General features: G+C 39.1%; 1 protein-coding gene across 1 annotated transcript in view; it reads right to left on the bottom strand.

The window, feature by feature from the left end:
* Positions 1-23443, bottom strand: part of map4k5 (mitogen-activated protein kinase kinase kinase kinase 5) — a 142826-nt gene that overhangs the window by 28162 nt on the left and 91221 nt on the right. The window contains exons 12-19 of the mRNA XM_059958132.1: positions 21994-22110; positions 20740-20818; positions 15070-15128; positions 13926-13987; positions 8697-8738; positions 8295-8343; positions 7432-7636; positions 4666-4736 (exon numbers count right to left, since the gene is read on the bottom strand). Coding sequence (XP_059814115.1) covers positions 4666-4736; positions 7432-7636; positions 8295-8343; positions 8697-8738; positions 13926-13987; positions 15070-15128; positions 20740-20818; positions 21994-22110 — 684 coding nt within the window. The remainder of the gene's footprint in view (positions 1-4665; positions 4737-7431; positions 7637-8294; positions 8344-8696; positions 8739-13925; positions 13988-15069; positions 15129-20739; positions 20819-21993; positions 22111-23443) is intronic.

Here is a 23443-nt window from a genome sequence, read left to right as displayed (position 1 = left end):
GTTTACACAACAGAATGAATGAGGCTGTAATACCGTAGATTCCGGACTACAGAGCGCACCTGATTAAAAGCCGCACGCTCTAATTTTAGAAAGAAAATCAATTTTGTACTTGTACAAGCCGCACCGGATTTTAAGCCGCAGGTGTCCCACATTGTAATATGAGATATTTACACAGAAAGATATTACACGTGAGGATTTTTTAACTTTTAATTAAATCCGTATGGTAACATAAACAAATATATATTGCAAATGCTTTTTTTCGAACAGTACCTGTAACACAGCTACTTTTAAATATACATATGTATCGGTAACACACAAATTACGTTGCGTATACTTTTTTACGGAACAGTGCACGAACAACATTCCAATATCTCCTAACGACTGGTAAAAAAATATATATATACTGCAGCCTACCAGGAAAAGTTATTGATCGCCTTCTTCATCTTCCTCCTGCGCACTAAAACCATCAAAGTCCTTTCTTCAGTGTCCGAATTGAATAAAACCTCAGGATCTCGTCACTCACTTCAGTCTCTTCGTTGTCGCTCTCACTTGAGCGCACGCGGTCCTCTTCATCACGCAGCAGTCCAGCCTTTCGAAACCCGCTGGTGATGGTGGATGTTGTGACACGGCTCCACGCATTTAGGATCCACTGGCAGACTTGAGTTAAAGATGCTCTTCGCATGCGTCCTGTTTTGGTAAAGGATTTCTTGCCGCTCGTCATCCAAGCCTCCCACTCAACGCGCAGCGCCACTTTAAATGCCCAGTTCACGTTGATGTCCAGTGGCTGCAAATACTTCGTGGTGCCCCCAGGAATCACAGTTGGAATTGAGTTTGTACTCTTGATGGCAGCTTTCACTGAACTTTCATTGTCAGCTGCTTAAAAATCACCATCGTGGAAGCTTTAGTCCGGATGCTGTGCAGCTCAGAACACAAGTAAAATGCGTTCTCTCATGGCCACTTGTTTTCAGAGTGATAGACGAGTCACCTTTTTTATTAACGGTCCGAGTGAGAGGCAGGTCAAACGTCAAAAGTACTTCATCCATATTTATGATATCATCTGGCCCGATGGAATTCTCCGCTATCTTTGTTTGAGTGAATGTGCGGAAGTTAGCAAGTTTTTCCTCGTGATCGGGAGGGAGCTGCTGACACAGAGTCGTGTGTACCCTGACGGACAGGCCTTTTCGTCTCATAAATCTAAAACACCACAATGGCCCACCTCTAAAATCTTCGATTTTCATTTTGGTGGCGATTGCTTTAGCCTTCAGTCTGATCTGCACGGTGGAAACACCGCGGACGCCTGCTCTCTGTGTGTTAACCCAGTCTTCAAGAAAGTTTTCAAGTTCAGGCCATCTGCTATGATTACCTCTGAAAGCTTTTGTCGTCTTTTTGCATTGACTCAGTTCTTCACGCTGGCGTCTCCACCGTCTCAACATCGATTCATTTATGCCAAGATTATGTGCAGCAGCTCGATTTCCTTCTTCAACTGCCAGATTGATCGCCTTTAACTTAAAAGCTGCATCATATGCTTTTCTTCAAGTGTTTTCCATGTTGATGAGGGTGAGTACAAATGACTGATTTACAATAATTTAATTGTGAAAGTGCGCTTGATTTATCGTACAATTTCATTGGACCTCTGTGAACTACTCATCAATTTTATTGGTCTACTGATACGAGGCAAAATGTTTTTGGCGGCATGAAAAAAAAACATGCATTAGCCGCACCGTAGTATAGGCCGCAGTGTTCAAAGCGTGGGGAAAAAAGTAGCGGCTTATAGTCCGGAATTTACGGTAGTTAAGATGCATTCCATAAGCATCTCAGCAGCACCAGCTGAGACAGGCTAGAGTCAGGCAACACTACAAAAGTGGAAATAGGCAATCTTATTCATGGCATTGAAGCTAAACACAGGACAAAACTCTAGTGTAAAACAAAACACAAAGGAAATGTATTAGAAGAGGAATTGATATTTATGATATGCCGTGCTGGTATTTCAACAGACTCACTGATCGTGTTGAGCCAGATGGTGGCTTGGCCTATAACCTGTGTTTGCCTCCTCCCCTGTAATCCCATCAGTTGTACTTCCAATTCAATTAGAGGCATGATTGCAACTGCAAGCCCATGAAGTGGAATGAACCAGCTATTATTCAAGTTCATGATGTTCAAAGTCTGATTTATCAATTCTTGGAATCTCTGAGGCAGACCATTTGAACTGGTATTAACAATTTAAATATGTTAAACATTAAAAAAAATAGTTAAAACTACTGTAGCTGTTCATACAACTGCATGCCCTCATATTCCACTGTGTTGCTTGTTCGTTTGTTAACAATCTTTCATATGCCTTGGACATATTTTCCTTGAAGGCCCTAAGTAAGTATTATTGTTGCAAATAAATCAGAACCAAAATGAAAAGAAAACTTCTTCCCATTGTAATTAAGACCAGAGAACCCATTGAAATGAAGAGGGTTTTACAGGCAGTTCTGCAATAATGTGGCAGTTGTATTCCTAAGAAACCTTATGTTATAGAAAATTGTGTTATAAAAATAATTGTGTTATGGGCTAAAGGGGGTTAGGGACTAATGAATTAATCCTCGTAATAAATAAAATTATTTTTCCCTGTGGGTTTACGAATGTAGGATCTTAATAAGCACTAGTTTATTTTGTTACTTCAAGCTAAAAGAAGTAAAGGTGGTATGCTCTATTGAATAATAGATCAACTTTGCCCAAGTATCAATAGAAGCAATTACTTGTCCTTTACCAAAGTAACTCTCAACCAGGAAGGCTATCATGGATCTGGACCAGCTGAAAAAATAGGCTGAAAAATGGCAAACAAGGGTGAGGTGTTGCACTTCAGTATGACCAAAAAGGGTGGGTCTTACACACAGTGAATGGTAGGGCACTGACTGGTCGTTTTTCAATATGCCAAGGACGCGACCTAGAAGACCAGTGCGCCTTCAGGGTGCTGGATTTGAGGCTCTGGAGGCGGGCAGACTTGTGGACGATGCCACTGCCTGGTGTGTCGTGGGAGATGGAAGATCATAAGCAGCGAGCTGGCTGCTGGCGGTGTGCCAAGAGAGCTGAGTTCTTTGGGCACAGAGCTCGGAAAAAGTGATGCAACAGACTTCAAACACCATCAATTGGTGAGATGTTTTGTTATGTCTCCCCTCTCGCTGTGAAACGGGGACATCTCTTTTTCCCTTATGGGGGGGGAAGAGGGGGAGAGGGGGAAGGGGCACGCGCACCTGTGGTATGTTGAATTACTGGGTGAACAAGTAGTCTTTCGGGTACTGCAAGTGTGTATCTTTATTGATACCTCGCTGCATGCTTGAGTGCTCGGGTAGGGTGACACTGATGTTTTTTTGCTGGTGGGGGGTTCGTTGCTTTGCTGCTGCTTATGCATAGGAGGGGGAAGCTGGGGGGGTTCTTTGGAGTTCCAACATTTTACTGTCATTCATTCTTTGGGGCACTCCTCCGTTTTCGTGGATGTTTGTGAAGAAAAGAATTTCAGGATGTATATCGTATACATTTCTCTGACATTAAATGTACCTATTGACCTATTAAATCAAAGTATTGAGTACAGGAGATGGGATGTTATGTTGAAGCTGTACAAGACACTGGTGAGGCCTAATTTGGAGTATTGTGTGCAGTTTTGGTCACCTACCTACAGGAAAAATGCAAGTAAGGTTGAAAGAGTAGACAATAATTACAAGTATGTTGCTTGATCTGGAGGACCCGAGTTACAAGGAAAGATTAAACAGGTAAATTTTTTAAGAAGCAGTAGATTGAGAGGAGATTTGATAGAGGTATACAAAATTATGAGGGGTATAGATAAGTTAATGCAAGCAGACTTTTTCCACTGAGGTTGTATGGGACTACAACCAGAGGTCATGGGTTAAGGATAAAGGGTGAAAGTTTATGGGGAACATGAGAGGAAACTTCTTCACACAGAGGGTCGCGAGAGTGTGGACTGAGCTGCCAACACAAGTGGTGCAAGCAAGCTCAATTTCAAAACTTAAGATAAATTTGAATAGGTACATGAATGGGAGGGATATAGAGGGCTATGGTCCCGGTGCAGGTCCTTGGGAATAGGCAGCTTAAATGGTTTGTCACAGACTAGACGGGCTCAAGGACCTATTTTTATGCTGTACTTTTCTATGTCTTCATGACTCTATATATAGCCTCCTAGAAGGCTGTTTCCTTAAGAGATGATGGTGTCTGATAACTATAGGCCTAGTTCCCAGTCAAAATTGTTTAATGACCATTTCAGCCTGTGTAGCACAAAGTTCCCTGATTCGCCAATCGTGCCATGTCTGATTTACATTATGTAAACATGTTATGTAACTACCGTACCTGTATTAGGTAGGATAGTCATCAATGGTGCAGAGCTGAAAGTGGGATGCAAATTGTAACCAGTCATAAGGTCATGTTTATGTTCTACACCTAGTCAGTGTTAACCCCAAAAGTGGAGCAGAAAATCAGATATTGTAATAGCAAGTACATATTGGCCTACTGACTTTAGAAATAGTAAAAACCTTTAACAGAAAAATTCATGTGAAACCTGAGAGCCATTTGTTTCTGTAATAAAAAGTAGGCATATGCAGAATTTATATATATTGCTTCAAGAGATACAATGATTTTATAAGATTGTTTAAAAACTATGAAAAGACGTACAGGAAAATCTTTTTTTTCTTTTCTTCGAGGTAATACTGGAGGATGTTCACCATTTAAGCCTGAAGGACCTTCTGAAACATTTGAACAAATACAAAACATATTACTGGTGACTGACAATTTTTCTAAAGGGAAACAAATTCTAAATTATATTGAACATTTTATCAAGCTCCACGTACAAAAGCTGTTTAATTTACACCCCCCCCCCATAAAACTGCTCACACACAACCACCAACAAATGAATATCCATATAAAAAAAACCTACAACAGCAGCTTGGAAAATTTTACAATCAAAATCATAGAATAAAGGTGGTTCTCAAGACATTTGGGTAGGGCAAATTCTAATCTTAAGCTTTTAATAAAAAAAATTGAAATAAATAAATATGTGGGCTACTTATTCAGCACACTAGAATTTTGGTTTCTTAGCTTCACTGTTATGCAGAAAATCATTAATTGCTTAATGATTTATTTGCTTAATGGTTAAACCTTAGCTAATCAAACTACAAAGCGTTTAAAATTTTAAAAAATACATCAAAACTGGGCATCACTGGCAAGACCAAAATGTAATGCTTAGAAAGAAGATCAAGGTGAGCAGTGAAAAGCGATTAAACAAGATGTAACTTAAAATATATTTAACGTCTATAAAACTGTAAACAACTATTCAACAATAAAGACCAAAAGACTGGACACATTCCTGTAATATAAATTAGCAACAGCTCCATAAACAAAATATTTTAAGATTTTTAATCATTGTTTAGTTATAATGGGTACATGTTTCTTTTGGCATTGATTTTTTACTGTTACATGTATCAAGATACAGTGAAAGCTTTTGTTCACATGATATTAGCCAAAAAAAAAGGAAAACCAAATTCAGAACATAACGTGTATTCTGATAAAACGGTCAATTTAGTCCAAAAACAATAATATCTAAAAACTGTTTTTTGATAATTGGTTTCAAGGCAATTGAATTGCACTCTCTTTTCCTGAAAAGCAAACTTTGCATGTGATGCTCATTTTTCTTTTCAATTATGTACAAGTTGCACTAGGTCTGATATACAAATCCTACACACAAAAAAATCTGAAACTGTTCAGAGGATGCAAAAGCTTCAAATGTGAATAGGAGAGACCTCACAAAAATAAATTTATTGCACTCATTTCCTGCACTTTACTAATGATAGGCTTAAGAAGATGATTTCCTGCACTTAACAAATTCATGGACAAGAATTTTTGAAGGTTTATTAAAAATAGACCATCAATGGAGGGAAACCAACATTAATGAAGTCCAAGTGCAAGGGAAAATATTCCAAAGTGCTGACTTTGCTGTGACAACATCCCTGGTAGAGTGCTCAGAGGATGTGCAGACCAGCTAGCAGATGTTCTCACTGACATCTTCAACATCTCCCTGAGCAGCACCACCATTCCAACGAGCTTCAAGGCCACCACCATCGTCCCCGTGCCGAAGAAGTCTTCAGTGTCCTGCCTAAATCACTACCATCCCGTTGCACTTATATCCATCATCATGAAGTGTTTGAGAGGCTCGTCATGAGGCTTATCAAGACCCTGCTGCCCCCCTCACTGGACCCCCTGCAGTTTGCGTACCGTCCCAACCGCTCAACAGATGATGCCATTGCCACCACCCTCCACCTGGCCCTAACCTACCTGGACAAAAAAGACACATACGTTCGGATGCTGTTCATAGACTTCAGTTCAGCATCCAACACAATCATCCCTCAGAAACTGATTGGAAAGCTGAGCCTACTGGGCCTGAACACTTCCCTCTGCAACTGGATCCTAGACTTCCTGACTGGGAGATCTCAGTCGTCTGGATCGGGAGCAGCATCTCCAACACCATTACACTAAGCACGGGGGCTCCCCAGGGTTGCGTGCTCAGTCCACTGCTGCTTACTCTGCAGCAGTAAGCAGCTGCAGAGCTTACTGTTTACACACAGCTTGAACCATATCATCAAGTTTGCTGATGACACGACCGTGGTGGGTCTCATCAGCAAGAACGATGAGTCAGCTTTGCATCCGCAAAGGAAACAGCATTATGAAGGACCCCTGCACCCCTCATACAATCTCTTCTCCCTCCTGCCATCTGGAAAAAGGCACCGAAGCATTCGGGCTCTCACGACCAGACTATGTAACAGTTTCTTCCCCCAAGCTATCAGATTCCTCAATACCTGAAGCCTGGACTGATACCTTGCCTTACTGCCCTGTTTATTATTTATTGTCAATGCCTGTACTTTTTTTGTGCACTTTATGCAGTCCTGTGTAGGTCTGTAGTCTAGTGTAGCTTTCTCTGTTGTTTTTTTTATTACGTAGTTCAGTCTAGTTTTTTTGTATTGTGTCATGTATTTTGTATTGTGCCATGGGCCTGAAAAACGTTGTCTCATTTTTACTATGCACTGTACCAGCAGTTATGGTTGAAATGACAATAAAAGTGACTTGACTTGACTTCTATTCATTAACAGTATTACATCTAGCAACTTAAAAAAGCATTTCTCAGGACTTCATCAGAATGTGTTACTTGAAATCAACTGCAAGACAGAGTCCATGATCAGGCCAGTGAAACTGTTCTCTTTGACTACAATGCTTCCAAAAAGTTGGGATTAAAATGGATTTCAAAGAATATCAAGGATGCCTATAAATCAATTTAAATCAATTCATAATAGTTTAAACAGGAAGTACTACACGCTATGTAGAGAAATATTTAGGTAATATCTACAGTGATCTGTATAGTGAACCCCTTTTCACATTTAATTTCTTTACCTAAGTCACAGGCTCTGGTATCAAGCAATCCTGGGCTACTGACACTGTTTGTAAGGGCTGATTCAAGCATCTCTGATTGATATAGGGATGTTGGAGTACTCTGTCTTCTTGGCACAGCTGATGGTCCATTTTTGGTACAAGGCTGCCGCTTGATCGTCAGAGAACTCTCTTCATCTGGAAGATCCGAAACGCTGTGTATTCTTGGCTATAAAAGTAATAAGTGATTTTAAGATGAGGAAATATGCAGCTCTGGCCAATTCAGTTTCTTAAGCAAATCCTTTTCCAGTGCACCAGTGATACCAGCCAACTAATGAGCAGATTAGATTTGTCTCCCATTAAAACTGGTGGAAAGGAAAATCGGTGATCGTTTAACTACCATTTTTATGCTTGAAGTTGAAAGATTTTGCATTTCCCCAACTGCCCTGAGTAGGTGGTGGTAAACCAATTTGTTGAACCATTACAGCATCTGGTGGAAACATCCCACAATATTATTAGGCAGGAAAATCCAGGATTTAGTCCCAGGAATAAAAGCCATGATTACAAAATTACAAAAATAGTTATGAGCATTAAGCTTAACAAATCCATTCAATAAACGAGAATCTATTCAAATGTTACTTTTGAATAGGCTACAGCTAATAATATTAAGTAGCAGTACTAATAATAAAATGTAGCAGTAATATGCAGTTGATTACAAATTTATCATAATTAATTCAAAGAAGCAAATCTATTGATTGAAGATGGTTGGATGCAACAAATAACAATAGTCATCTACTCACAAATGTACTTAATCACATTCTCTTTTAATGTTAAAAATTAACCAGCAAGCTAAAAGTTCCTCTGTGATTTATGGCAAGTAGACTCACCTTTGGTGGAAGTGGAGGTGGAATTACAACTGCTCTTTTAAGTGTTGACCTTATGGAAAACAGCAAGAATTTAAATATTTATCAAAGAGAACAGCCAGAAAATAAGTAACCGAAAACTAGAACACCAAGATGAAAATACTCAAAATTTTAATTCATTTTATCAGAAACATAATGAAACAATGGTTACAATTTGTGATAGTTATCCTACTAAACTCTATGTGCAAATAACAAGCAAGAGATGCAAATTCAAATACACCATGGAAATGATATATTTCAAATTACATTTCCAGTTCCAAACTATTTACTTAACTGCACTTATATTCAGTTGCAGGGTCTAAATTTTAGAACTTCCTACTTAACTGCTTTATGGATTTCTTTCATTCTATATTAAAGGGTACTTACAGTGCACTGTCAAAATCCTCCTCTTGGTGTGCTATGTGTCCCCTAAAAGAGTGAATGAGCATTTCACTTTATTTTATATAAAAGTACTTTCCTTGGAACTAAATTAGCAAAGAATAGTGCAATACTTCAAAGTAAAGCATACACTTTATCTTTATATTCACATTTTTAAAAAAATCACAATTTCAATATATTGAGTAATCTATCTACCATCAATTCATGTCAATACACTCCACCTTGGGTGCGAGCCTACAAAGTACCCTGCTGCTAAGTTAACAAATTTCACATCACATGCCGGTGATAATAAACCTGATTCTGATTCCAGAATACTTACATATAAATGAATTAGAAAGATTTCACAACATTTGAACACACAAGATTCTTTTTCTCCAGATGAAGTTACAGAATCCAAACGAGACAGTTATACAAAACAGTTATGCAGAGTTCATCTATATTTTGCAATTATACTACACAATTTGTTTAGAGCCTATTAATATTTAAAATAAAAATGTGCATTGCTGTCAGTTTTGACAATTCTAATTCTACTCTTTTTTTTTGAATTTTTACAATTCATGGGTTAGGAGGCATGCTGTTGCTCAAAACACCTTACAATGACATACTGCATTATCATTTCAAGTTAATTCATTCACCTTCTCATTGTCTCTGTCTCAGAGATTGGATAACCATTTCAGAATCTGTTCAATTCACATGACAAGGAGAAAATTGAAATCCCAATTGTACAGTCAACCACTCATGTGTTTTATGTTTTACCAAAATATAATTAATGATGCTTTTTTCTTTTAAGTGTAACACTCAGGCTCGATTAACTCACATTTGTCTAGGGAAAGCTGCCGTCTGCCCCTCCAAACTGTGTAATCATGTTTCTGTGAATGCTGTGTAATGCGCTCCAGTACAAACCCACAATGTAAAATATCAGACAGTACACAATATACAATTAAATGGTTACACTTTATAACTCTGACTTTGGCTAAAGGGTTAAGAGAGAAACAGAATATAAAAGAAAAAAGTGCCACTTTTAACAAAATAGTTTGTGCACAAATAAATCGGAGCTCAAGCAGCAGGTATTCCTCCACCGAACAATCTCCTCTGAACTCCTCAACCCTTGGACTGGGACCAACCACGGTGGTCTACCAGTGTGCTTCCCACACGTCCTTCCTCTTTGCTTTTCCTTGCCGAATCTCCCGTGCACCAACCACCGTTCCCACACGTACAGATGGAATAACAAGACTCCCACTAGTTCTCCTGTTATCAGTAGTTATAACCCAAACACTTCAGCTACAAAGAACATTACCTCATCAGTTAACATTACAGAGAAGCCATTTCATTGTAACACTACAGGGAAGCCATTTCATTATTATCAGTTAGCAGTTAATATTACTGAGAACCCTTGCACTGAATTTAGTCATTCCCTCAAGATGTTCAGATAATTTGCCAACCCTTCCTGCAAAACACAGAGCCTAATCTAAGTGCAGAAGGCAGTGACATAACTCCCCAAAACAGTAGAGATCACACTCTGCTACACAGGCCAACCTATCTGGAGGGTTCCTACTTCCCTGAGACCTGCGTACCCCCTCTTCTAACTCTTGCTCCTCAGACACTACAGGGGACCCTTTGGATCTATGGGGTGAAACTTCCCGTGAGGGGTCACTCAAACACCTCTGCACCCGGGATCTTCCGTCTCTTGTTCAGGCACCAGTTCCTCTCCTCCAGAGTCCTGCTGTACTCCCGGCTGCCCACCCACAGCCGCCATCGCTTCACCTGACGCAGTGGGAGAAGGGCTCTGTCACAGGGGAGTTAACAAACAGCAGATGTACCACACATCTGAATCTGTATCCCCCGGCCCAGGCTCATTCACGGTGGGCGCTTCCGTAAACTCCTCATACTAGGTATAGACTCCAAGTTGGGTTCTAAGTCTACCTGTGCCTCTTGTCCCGGGGGCTACAGGTGGTTCCAATGGAAATCTTGACAGGCCCCTTCCCATCCTTGGGCCTCACCCAGAAAACCAGTAGGTTTGGCACCTGACTTTCCACTACATAGAGTGTGGCTACTCAGCGGTCAGCCAACTTGTGCTTTCCAGTATAGGAAAGCACAAATTCAGGTAAAACAAATTCCAAAGGATTTGGCCTCCCGGCAGGAGTTGGGAGAACTTCACTTCCTAGTCATACCTCCTCTTATTTCCCTGATTCTGCTTGTCGGCCACCACCCCACCAATTCGTACACCCTTTTCAGCTCCTTCCTCATCTCAGACACATACTTCAGATAATGCTTTGGCGGTATGTCACCCGCGCCAGACCCGAAACAAAGGTCAATGGGTAACCTTTCCTCGTGCCCAAACATCAGATAATAGAGCGAATACCAGTAGCTTCATTGCATGTACAGTTGTAACAGTGAACCAGATGCCCAAAGTGTTGACTCCATCTGCTCTTTTTGCTGATCTCCAGGGTCCTGAGCATGTCTAGCAAGGTCTGATTAAACCTCTCAGACTCCATAATTATATTACCATAATAGCTGATATTAAGGCAGACTTAAATAGATGGTCATTGCTGCCAATGAATATGTATAATTGAACAGAAGCCATAAAGATGAATGTATTACCTAGATTGCTCTTTCTTTTTCAATCATTGCCTGTTGAAGTACCTTTTAAGCAATTTAATGAATGGAAAAGAATGATTTCATCATTTATTTGGGGAAAACAGAAACCAAGAAATAGTTTTCAGACATTACAGCTGCCTAAGGATAAAGGAGGATTTGCTTTGAAGACTATTATAGAGCAGCAAAGCTGCGCAGTCTGGTCTGTTGGTGTGACCCTAATTATGAGGCAAAGTGGAAGGATTTAGAACAAAGTCTAATAAATATCTCTCTCCAATCTTTACTGGGCGATAAAACACTCCCAAAGAAGCATTTAAATAAGCTAAGTGGACAACAGTCCCTCTAAACATCTGGTATAAAGAATTTAAAGACCCAAAATTTGAAAGAAATGTAAGCATACTACGTTGGATGGCACATGACAAAGAATTCCTTCCAGCACAATTGGATGGTAGATTTACAAAATGGACAAGGGAATCACCTCATACTGTACAGAGTTCATGCAAAGAGTCAAATTAAAGATACAAATATGTCAAATGATGGATGACTGTTTATGTGTACATCATGGGTAGAAAATAATTCCATGACATATTCTATGTCAAGTAACTAGAGGTTGAAAGAAATTGGTAGCATCAGCCATGGTGTCAGGGATGGCTTGTGGCAAATACTTTGCTGAGTGAAAAAGCTGCAGCTTCAGTAGCTAATCTATAGAATTAAGGAAATAATTTCAGCTGGTATTTCAGTGCAATGCTCCACTGTCTTACAGAATACATTTTAAGCATTTTGTTTCTATTTCAGTCTTCTAGTATCCAAGTATTTTCTTTAAAAGTCAACATACACAAAACTGATTTAAATGAAATTATTGTTGACATTCTTTTTAAAAGTAAATCAGATTTGAGGATCAGGTCTATGTTTTGTTGATTCATTAATGTAGTCAATGCTCTTAGGTGGCTAGCCTGTAAAAAAAAAAGGATCTAGAAAGGGAGATCCTTTAAAATAGATAATTGACAGTAGATGCAGGAGTAGGCCATTCGACCCTTCTAGCCAGCACCGCCATTCACTGTGATCGTGGCTGATCATCCACAATCAGTACCCCGTTCCTGCCCTCTCCCCATATCCCTTGACCCCGCTATCTATAAGAGCTCTATCTAACTCTCTCTTGAATGCATCCAGAGACTTGGCCTCCACTGCCTTCTGGGGCAGAGCATTCCACATATCCACCACTCTCTGGGTGAAAAAGTTTTTCCGCATCTCTGTTCTAAATGGCCTACCCCTTATTCTTAAACTGTGGCCTCTAGTTCTGGACTCACCCATCAGCGGGAACATGCTTCCTGCCTCCAGTGTGTCCAAGCCCTTAATAATCTTATATGTCTCAATCAGATCCCCTCTCATCCTTCTAAATTCCAGTGTATAAAGCCCAGTTGCTCCAATCTTTCAACATATGACAGTCCCACATATGACAGAATTAACCTTGTGAACCTACGCTGCACTCCCTCAATAGCAAGAATGTCCTTCCTCAAATTTGGAGACCAAAACTGCACACAATACTCCAGGTGGGGTCTCACCAGGGCCCTGTACAGCTGCAGAAGGACCTCTTTACTCCTATACTCAATTCCTCTTGTTATAAAGGCCAGCATGCCATTAGCTTTCTTCACTGCCTGCTGTACCTGCATGCTTGCTTTCATCGACTGATGTCCAAGAACACCTAGATCTCATTGTACTTCCCCTTTTCCTAACTTGACTCCATTTAGATAGTAATCTGCCTTCCTGTTCTTGCCACCAAAGTGGATAATCTTACATTTATCCACATTAAATTGCATCTGCCATACATTTGCCCACTCACCCAACCTGTCCAAAAGTCACCCTGCATTCTCTTAACATCCTCCTGACATTTCACACTGCCACCCAGGTTTGTGTCATCGGCAAATTTGCTAATGTTACTTTTAATCCCTTCATCTATATTGTAAACAGCTGCGGTCCCAGCACTGAACCTTGCGGTACCCCACTGGTCACAGCCTGCCATTCTGAAAGGAACCTGTTAATCACTACTCTTTGTTTCCTGTCAGCCAGCCAATTTGCAATCCATGTCAGTACTCTGCCCCCAATACCATGTGCCCTAATTTTGCCCACTAATCTCCTATGTGGGATTTTATCAAAACTTCATCAAAAGCTTTCTGGAAGTCCAGGTATAAGCTCTATATTTAATAAGCACTAAATTTTAAAAAATTATGTAAGTATAAAAATTTGCACAGCAATTAATTTCCTGTAGTTGATACATGGATCTTATCCAAAAAGCAATGCCTTCTTTAGTAGACTTTCTACCATGCAATCATACAGTATTTACAAGTTTAAACTATACAGTAAAATTGATACTACAACATTTTGTGATCTGACTTAAAATCCAGATGGATACAGTGAAAAGTCATGCACCAATTTTAAAATTTAAGTCATCGTCCTTGTATTGTGATCAATCAACCTTCAATTTCAAGTCTTATAGTCTACATCAACTAATTTAAGAAACAATTGGGAAATTTAGATCCCATTCCTTTACCACAACAAACACACACTATACAATTTTACAGATCATTCGTCCAAAGAATTGAGACATCCTTTATATTAACTTACTTATTTCCTCCATCTGCAAATGGGCTCCAAGATGACCCAAATCCTACATCTTTGGTTACCTCCTGTTTAAAATATTTAGCAGTTTTATTAAAACTTCTTTTTTTTTATAGAAACAACATGAACACACTGAAGAGTCCCTTTTCCAAAGAAAGTACACATTTGACATTTTTAAGCTGCTTATTACATTTTTTTGGCAAATTAATTAAATTGTGCAGTAGATAGCTTTAGATCCATTAAATTCAGTTTATGTCACCTATTTACAATGACGCCAATTGCTAAGAGTAAATTTGCATTACCAAGGCAAAATGGTACAACATCAAAAGGATCAAATTATGATCTTAAACCATTGTCTAATTTTTATTTTCAAGACTGATACAGACAATTATTCTGGTTACCAAACATTGAGGAGGATGCAAATTTGCAGAAGAGGAGATTCACCAGGATGCTGCCCAAATTGGAGAACTTTAGTTATAAAGGGAGGTTGCATAGGATAGGCAGGTGTTCCTGGAGTAAAAGAGGCTGGTGGGTTACTTAATAGAAGTATATAAGATTGTGGGAGAAACAGATATGGTAGAAAATCGATCTCCCCCCCCCCCCCCCCACCCCAGTTAAGATATAACCATCAGAAAGAGCATAGGTTTCGGGCAAAAGGAAGGGAAGGGGTTTTAAGGGGATCAGAGGGGAAAGTGTTTTCTTTTAACAGAGTGGCTGATACCCAGAATATCTGACAAAGGTGGTGTTATCAGATACAGTTACTAATAAGCAAGACATCAAAGAATACAGTCCTAATGTAGGCAAATGAGATTAATGCAAATAGAAAAAAGAGATCAGCATGAACATAGTGGGCTGAAGTGCCCATTTCTGGATGCTCTATGACTCCAAAGGATTTCCTGGAAGGGGAAGTTTTGATAGTATACTTTCAGTGTGGGTGCAGAAAAGAATCAGTGAATATGTTATGCAAAGCTACAAAATATTATATCTTATTGACAAGAATACCATTGCTGAGCAATTTCTAAGAATCATCCAACAGTCTTGTGTAGCAAGTTGATTTGGTAAGAGCATACCCATGGGAGATCGAGGATTACTGAAATAATAAACAGATTAACTTAATTTGAGTAATTGAAAGATGAAATTCAGACCTTACCATTTCACAGTGAGCCTCAGTTTCCTTTCTCAAAGGAGGTTCAAACTGCATTTTGTCAACTGTAAAGATAATTTTTTAAAAGATAAAGATCAAATACTAATCTCACAAAATGCCAAATGTTTTATGATACCCGTCAGTATGTTGAATGGAGAACATGGTTTATATACACAGCCAAGCACTGCAATATATTTATTCTCCAATGTCAAGAACACGTTATTGAATCAGATTGAATGTAAGACACCAGAATAAAGTCCCTCATTCCTCTTTTGCTCTATTTACTTTTCTAACTTAAGAGTAATTTTATGCCTTGCAATTTACAACCGCCACAAAACAAATTTCACAACTTATGTCAGTAATAATAGAACTCATTCTGAAGTTTGTAGATGGTACTAATAGTAAAGAAGAGTATTGAGAATGGCAGTGGGATCTTTATCGGTTGGGTAGGTGAGCTGAGAAACGGCAATTGGGAATTAATATAGATAAGTGTAAAGTTTGGAAGTACACTTTGGAAGAACAAATCCAGGTAGAAACTTTACATTGAATGGAATAGCTCTGGGGTAATGTTGTACAACAAAGGCATCTTGGAGTACAAGTGCATAATTTCTTTAAATTGGAAGCACAGTTTGTATGACCAGTGAAGAAGACGCTTAGCATGCTAATCTTCATCAGCCAGGACATTAAATACAGAAGTAGGAGGTTACGTTACAATTGAAAAAGGCATTGGTGAAGCTACACCTGGGATATTGTGTTCAAGAAGACGGAGTTCAATCTGTGAAAGTGTGATGCAATACACTTTGGAAGGACACAGCAAAAAACAGAGCACAAAGTTAATGGTAGGATTCCTAGCAGTTCAATCTATAGATCCCTCAAAGTTGTTGCACAAGTTGATAGGATGGTTAAGGTGTATGTGTGGTTGCCTTCACTAGTCAGGGAATTGAGTTCAAGAGTTAATGTTGCAGCTCTATAAAACCCTGGTTAGACCACACTTGGAATATTGTGCTCGGTTTTTGTTACTCATTATAGGAAAGTGCGTGGCCTAGTGGGCAAGGCATCAGACTAGTAACCTGAAGGTCACTGGTTCGAGCCTCAGCTGAGGCAGCGTGTTTGTGTCCTTGAGCAAGGCACTTAACAACACATTGCTCTGCGACGTCACCGGTGCCAAGCTTGGACAACATCGGTGGCGTGGAGAGGGGAAGGCCAGCTGCTTGGGCAATTGCCAGTCTCCCATACAACCCTGCCCAGGCCTGTGCCCTGGAAACCTTAGAGAGGATACAGAGGAAATTTACCAGGAAGTTGCTTGGATTAGAGAATATATCTTAGGAGGAAAGGTTGAACAAGCTAGTAATTTTCTCTTTGGAGCAACACAGGATGAGGGATGACTTGATAGAGGTCTATACATTAAGAGGCATGGATTGAGTAAAGAGCTATCAGGGCAGTATGGCTAAAAAGAGAGGACATACTTTTAAAGTGACTGGCCAAAAGTATAGGGGGATGTCAAAGGTGGGTCTTTTATTAAGACACAGAATGGTGGGTGCATGGAACGTACTGCCAGGGGTGGTGGCAGAGGCAGATGCATTAGAGTCATTTAAGAGACTCTATAGGCTTGAATGTCATTACCTCCTAAAAATAAAATATAAATGACAAAGTTTTACTCCCAGATGAGCTCAATGTCTTTTATGCTCACTTTGATCAACAGAACAAAGCAAGCCCACATAAACCCACTGACTCAGTGATCTCAGTCTCTGAGGCCGATGTGAGAGCATCTTTCAGGAGGGCAATTTCACAGAAGGCATTTGGCCCAGATGGTGGACCTGGCCTAGTACTGAAGACCTGTGCTAATCATCTGGCTGCAATGCTTATGGATATCTTCAACTTTTCGCTTCAGCAGTCCAAGATGCCCACCTGCTTCAAACAGACATCACTTATACTAGTGTCCAAAAAGTATATGGTAATCTGCCTGAAAGAGTATCACCCAATAGCACTTATATTCACTTTGATAAAGTGCTTTGTAAGATTGGTCAAGAAGCTTATTAACTCCTGCCTGAGTAGTAACCTCTATCATCTTTAATTTACCTACTGCCACAACAGATAACAGCATATGCCATTTCATTGGCCCTTCACTCAGCTCTAGAACATCTGGACAATGAAGATCATGATGCTCTTTATTGACTATAGTTCAGCATTCAACAGTACCCTCCTCTAAAAACTCATCAATAAGCTCCTACACCTGGGCTTCAATACCCCCTTGTGCAACTAGATCCACATTTTCCTCACTGGCAGAACGCAATTAGTATGGATTGGTGACAATATATCTCCACACTCACCATCAGTGCAGGTGCACCACAAGGCTGTTTGCTTAGCCCCCTGCTTTACTCACTTCACTTATAATTGTGCGACTAAGTACAGCTCCAATATCACATTTTAGTTTGTTGATGACCTCACGTTTACTGGCCAAATCAAAGGTGATTACAAATTGGCATAAAGGAGAGAAATTGAAACAAAATCCTCTCACTCAAAGTCAGCAAAATCAAACAGCTGATTGAGGAGGAAGAGGCCAAAAGTCTATGAGCCAGTTCTTATTAGGGAAAAACAGATTTGGAGAAGGTCAGTAGCTCTAAATTCCTTGATGTTATCATATCAGAGTTTCTGTCCTAGAACCAGCACATAAATGCCATCAGAAAGGCGGCACAACTGCACCTCTGCTTCCTTAGGAGTTTGCTTAGATTCAGCAAGTCACCAAATATTTTGACAAACTTCTGTACATGCACAGTGGAGAGTGTCCTAACTGGTGTTTCCATTCTAGGCCATGATACAACCAGTGCTCAGGAATGAAAAAGACTACAGGAAATGGCAGATACAGTCCAGTTCATCAGGGGCAAGGTTCCCTACACCATTGACCACAATCAAATGGAGAGCTGCCAGAAGAAAGTAACATGCATAATTAAAGGCCTCCACCATCCAAGACCATACTCTGTTCTCACTACTACCAGCGGGTAGGAGGCTTAAGGTCCCACACCGTCAGATCCAAGAACAGTTACTACCCCACAACCATCAGGTTTCTGAAGCAGATAAATTCATCCACCAATTGTGTATCGAGTCTATGACCTACAGACTCTCAAGGATTCTTTCAGCACATGTTCTCAGTATCATTTTTTACTGGCAGAATTTGGTTTCTTTTTGCATATGACTGTCAAGTCATCATACATAGTTTCTCATAAATCTGATTTATTTCTTAATTATCCTGTAAATGCCTGTAGAAAAATGAATCTCACAAAGTATATGGTAACATATATGAACTTTGATACTACCTTTATTTTGAAAATGGAACAGTCTTGCCAAAGGGGTTCGGCCTGAAACATCGACTATACTCTTTTCCATAGCTGCTGTCTGGCCTGCTGAGTTCCTCCAGCATTTTGTGTGTGTTGCTTTTTTAACTGAATTGTGCTATAGGTTGACTAATTCATTTTACTTTGTTATTTCAATAAAATATTCAATGCCGCCACATGATTTGGAAGCAATTGCACTCATTTTAAAATAAACATGACATAGAGTGCAACAAATTAAGAACAATTCTAAACAACAAATTATTCCTTATTCTTCACTGCAAAACAATTTGGCTATTTTTCTAAAATGGGATGTCAATAAATCTTATTAATCCAAAGGTCAATTTTCAAAACTGTGTTATCAATTTGAAAAGATAACCCACTTCAATGTGAAATCACAGTCAGTGAACAGATAATTATTTGTTTTGCACTTCTGCACTTCTTGTGTGCCAAGACCAGAAAATTCACCCTATGTATACTCAGGTAGTTCTAATCAACACGTTGTACAAAATCTCATTAAACCTGTGGATAAAATAAATTCTAACAGAAATTATTAATGAAAATCAAATATTTGTTTTACACTATCAAAATATTCCAAAATTTAGGTACAAAACTGTACATTTAAATAACAGAATAACAAGGATGTGGGCCTATCCTAGACAAATTGAACTAGCTCATGTAGGCAACCTGGTTGGCATGGACAAGTTCGGCAAAGGACCTGGTTCCATGCAGCACAACTCAAATTAAAGCTAAATTAACAACAGAAATGGCACTGATTTACATAAAGTTCAAGTTACGCAAAGTAACGCAATGAAAAGTGAACAAAATACAGTATTTCAAAGTTGGTAGAAAACTGCAACATGATTTAAAAGTTAGTGTGTCTCATCAGGAAATACTGTGTTAGCATTTCTTCAGCTGCTTCAATTCATTTGAGAATTTAAGTCCTGGGCTGCACCTTTTTTTTCCAATTGGGGTTCCAAACCTTTTTTTTTTTGCTATTGAGGGGTCCGTATACCCCAAGCTGGGTACCCCTGCTCTAATTGAGTCTTCCATCAGTGACCAGGATGAAACAAATATGCTTTTTCATTAAATTTCAAAATTTTATTCAATTCAAAGATATTGGTGCCATTAGTTTCAATGCGATAACTCCAATTTTTTTCAACAATTCTAAAATAAAGGAAATGGAGCAAGAATGTTATTTGTTTATAGTTGCTACAGCCAGCAATATTCATGTTATTATAATGGCAATGATATTTGCATCCTTTGCATACATTGGGTTTTATCTAAGACACACACACACACAGTATTCCATGAATATTACACGTATGAATGTGGTGTTAAAATTATGTAATTTGTTAGTAATATACACAGTAAAAATAAAAAATATATTAAATAAGATTTTCTAAGTAGGTATGTACCTAACTGTGAAATTTAATTGATTGCGATGTTAAAGTGCTTCAGGATACACTGCATGTCCTCCTTTAAACTCTGATGTGAACATATATAGATTTTTTTAAAATCTTCAACTTTGGAGCAACCAGTATAAATAACAAGATTCCCGGATGGCATGTTGACTAGGGTGACGAGGTCCTACAAAGTAAGTTCAGAGAGTAAGGTGCTAGTTTAAAGGACAGGACTTCCAGGGTTATGATCTCAGGATTGACATGGATAGCGTATCCACGTCAACATATTAAGTACCTGACTGGAAGCCCGAGAACAGCATATTTGTCATATTCACCAGGAACGCACTAGATCCCTCTTTGCAAATATTGTTCACTTAAAGGACACTGCAAACCAACATCAGTTTCCTTTCCCAGGCCAATATCTCCAGTATTCAGGCTCTGGCACTCAGTCAAACATATTAGCCATGTTGATAACATGCCCAACACTAGGCTATCAAAGCAGACATTCCACTCTGACCTCCATCAAGGGACGACATTACCAGGCCTCTGGAAGAAATCAAACATACTATGGACTCCCAGGAATCACAGACCCATGACCGCTCAAACTGAAGCAGCCTTCGGAATGGTATTGAGAACCTGGAAGCTACATATCAGGAGCCTATGAGGAGTGATCCACCTCAAACCACCCAGCCATCATCTGCTCCATATATGGAAGAGTCTATGGTTCCTACATTGAACTTCAAACCTCACAAAACAATTCAGGAAGTAAGACATCAATTCCAAGATACCAGCAAGAATATTTTCAGAGATAATGACTTCACTGTAATGCAGAGTAGTACTGATGCTGATTACAGTTTTATTGTTAAACTCCTTTGAAAAAATCTCTTGCCATCATGCGCTGACGGTTTTGTAGCAAAAATATTCCATAGACAGCAAATACTTACAGTTGATCTCCGATTGTGTCCTTTCTGCTCTTGTATTCTTGTTAATGGAGCGAATTGTATGAGGCACAGCAGAGAGGGGCTATAAAATAGCAGGGGGAAAAAGGGGAGACAAATGTAGGGTTCTCAGTAATATTAACTGTAATGCTAACTGCTAATCATAAAATGGCTTCTCTGAAGTGTTATAATGAAATGGCTTGTCTGTAATGTTAACTATGAGGTAATGTCTTCTGTAGCTGAAATGTTTGGGTTATAACTATTGATAATGGGGAGACTAACCAATATGAGTCTTATTATTCTATCTGTATGGGTGGGAACTGGAGTTGATGCGTGGGAAGTTCGGCGAGGAGAAGCGAAGAGGGAAGCGCTCTGGTCGACCACCGTGGTTGATCCCAGTCCGAGGTTGTGGAGTTCGGAGGAAATCAAATGGTGGACCAAAGATATTGGGTGAGCTCCAACGTGTGCACAAACTGTATAATTTCTATTTTTGGTGCCTTTTTATTTTATATTTTTGTTTCTTTACTAACCCCAATAGTCACAGTAAAATTTATAAAATGTAATCATTTAAATGTACATTGTGTACTGACTGATATTTTACGTTGCGGGTTGTGTAAGGATGCATACACAGCAAACGTCAGATACAGCTTGGCGGGCAGACAGCAGTTTCCCCTAGACGAACATGGGTTGATAGAGCTGAATATTTTTATAAACAAAATTACTTTAGAAATGAAACTAAGCTCATTGCCAGCAACAAATCTTTAGCCCACATAACATCTCAACGGATAAAAAAATTCAATGTCTGAAGCAACTGAAAAGGTCCAAAACAAAAGTCTGCTAAATGGCTAATTTTTGTGTTGTATTAATCTATCCAACCTCAGTAACTGCTGCAGGGCTTGAACTGAATTGTCCTGAATTCTTGATAAGACTCAGTGATTCAGCTCTTTTAATAGTATGGGAAAAGGTGGCATATTTTATGCAGTAAATGGTAAATAAACAGACAAGTTGAAATTTCAAGTTTGAACTAGACTCATTTTGGGTGTAGACAGTTATGGCATTTGAACAAAGCTTGATTTCATTCTCTGCTTTGTACTTTACTCTTATCCTTGAATTTCTCTTCCAGTGAAATTAATAGACATCTGGATACTTTTGATTTTATATTTAACCTACATATAATCAGCCCACTTGAATCTGAAATGCTTGGGAGCAGATCAACCCAATTTACAAAAGGTGAAATATTACACAACTAATGTATCATACCTCAAGATCATCATCATCCGCCTCATTGAAAAGATGGTGATTTTCAGGATTATTGACTTTGTCCAATAAATCTACTGCCAGTGATCTGAATAAGGTTGATTGTGTTAAAAATGAATGCTGAAAAAAAAGACCATAAATGGAATTTTAAATTCTCAAAACTGTATATCAAACAAATATTGGAAGGTATACAAATATGCATTTTATAATAAGGACTGACTTTTATTATTATTATAGTATGCAAAATGCTTTTACTACAATTTACAACAATTTGAATACTGCAAAAAAAACCCCATGAAGTTTCCAATCTGTTTGCACAGAAAAGTAACTACATCGCAGTATATCAGTAATCTATTTGCCCATCCTATCTCAAAGTTATTTACACTCTGAAATACTTTTAAGACAAAAATATGAAAGCCAAATTCAAGTTTTCAGATGCATATTTCTACTAAGCACTACTTAATTAAAACCAACAATAAAAGGTGTACTTCTACTCTATTTCCAGCTTTCAATCTCTTTTCTACTCTCCTTATTACTTTGTATGATATGGATCAGCTGAAGAGTCTGGGGAGGGGGAGCAAGGGTGAGATATTAGGACTTAACTGAAAAATTGTCAAGACCATGCCTGGAGCAATATTGCCAAATGCTATTCTGATCTTCACATTATGAGGAGGAAATGATGCACTGAAAATTCACCAGAACAGTGTTGGGATTGCAGCATTTTTGGAGTGATTGGTCAGGCTGAGTTTATTTTCCCTAGAATGGAGGAGGCTTACAAGAAATATGCATAAGTACAAGTGGGTAGATTGCATCATCCTAAACGCCTCCTAAGTGCATCTTCTGATGACAATATTTGTAGTTCCAGAGCAAAATATCCTATCATCTTGCCCAAAGGAAATATGGCTAAGCAGCTAATAACTTAATAGCACATACAATATATGACAGCAAGATGGTGCAGATGAACCACGGGCTGCAGGCTGCATGCCATACTTTTAAATTACTCTCACTGCAAGCTGTGCTATACAATTTCCCCATAACAATGTACTACAGATTTCACCATCTTCTAAATGACTCAGCAGACTTAATGCTTAAGCATGCTGGTATGGCACCTTTACGCAGATCACCATGGTTGGAAGCCAGGCAGAAAGGGGTCTCCAAGCCAGTTTGAAACACAGAGTAATGAGACCCCCTCTACCCACCATCTTGTTAGCAAATATGTAGTTGCTGGAGAACAAAATTGGAAGATCTGAGGGTAAGATTGGTATATCAAAGGCAAACAAGAGACTGATGTGTTCTGTGTTTTACCAAGACAGAGATTATTCCCAGGACACTGGATACAGTGATCAGACCTGAAGGCTTCTTGATACAAACGATTGACCAAACTGCTGATTCAGAAAAGGCAAAAGATGGAGATATAGGTTTCATGATAAACTCCCTGTGGTAGTAATTCTGT

Source organism: Hypanus sabinus, chromosome 2 (genome assembly GCF_030144855.1).
Source record: "Hypanus sabinus isolate sHypSab1 chromosome 2, sHypSab1.hap1, whole genome shotgun sequence".
In the NCBI taxonomy this organism is placed as follows: domain Eukaryota; kingdom Metazoa; phylum Chordata; class Chondrichthyes; order Myliobatiformes; family Dasyatidae; genus Hypanus; species Hypanus sabinus.
Note: the sequence above shows the minus strand (reverse complement) of the source record. Positions and strands in the feature narration are given on the sequence as shown.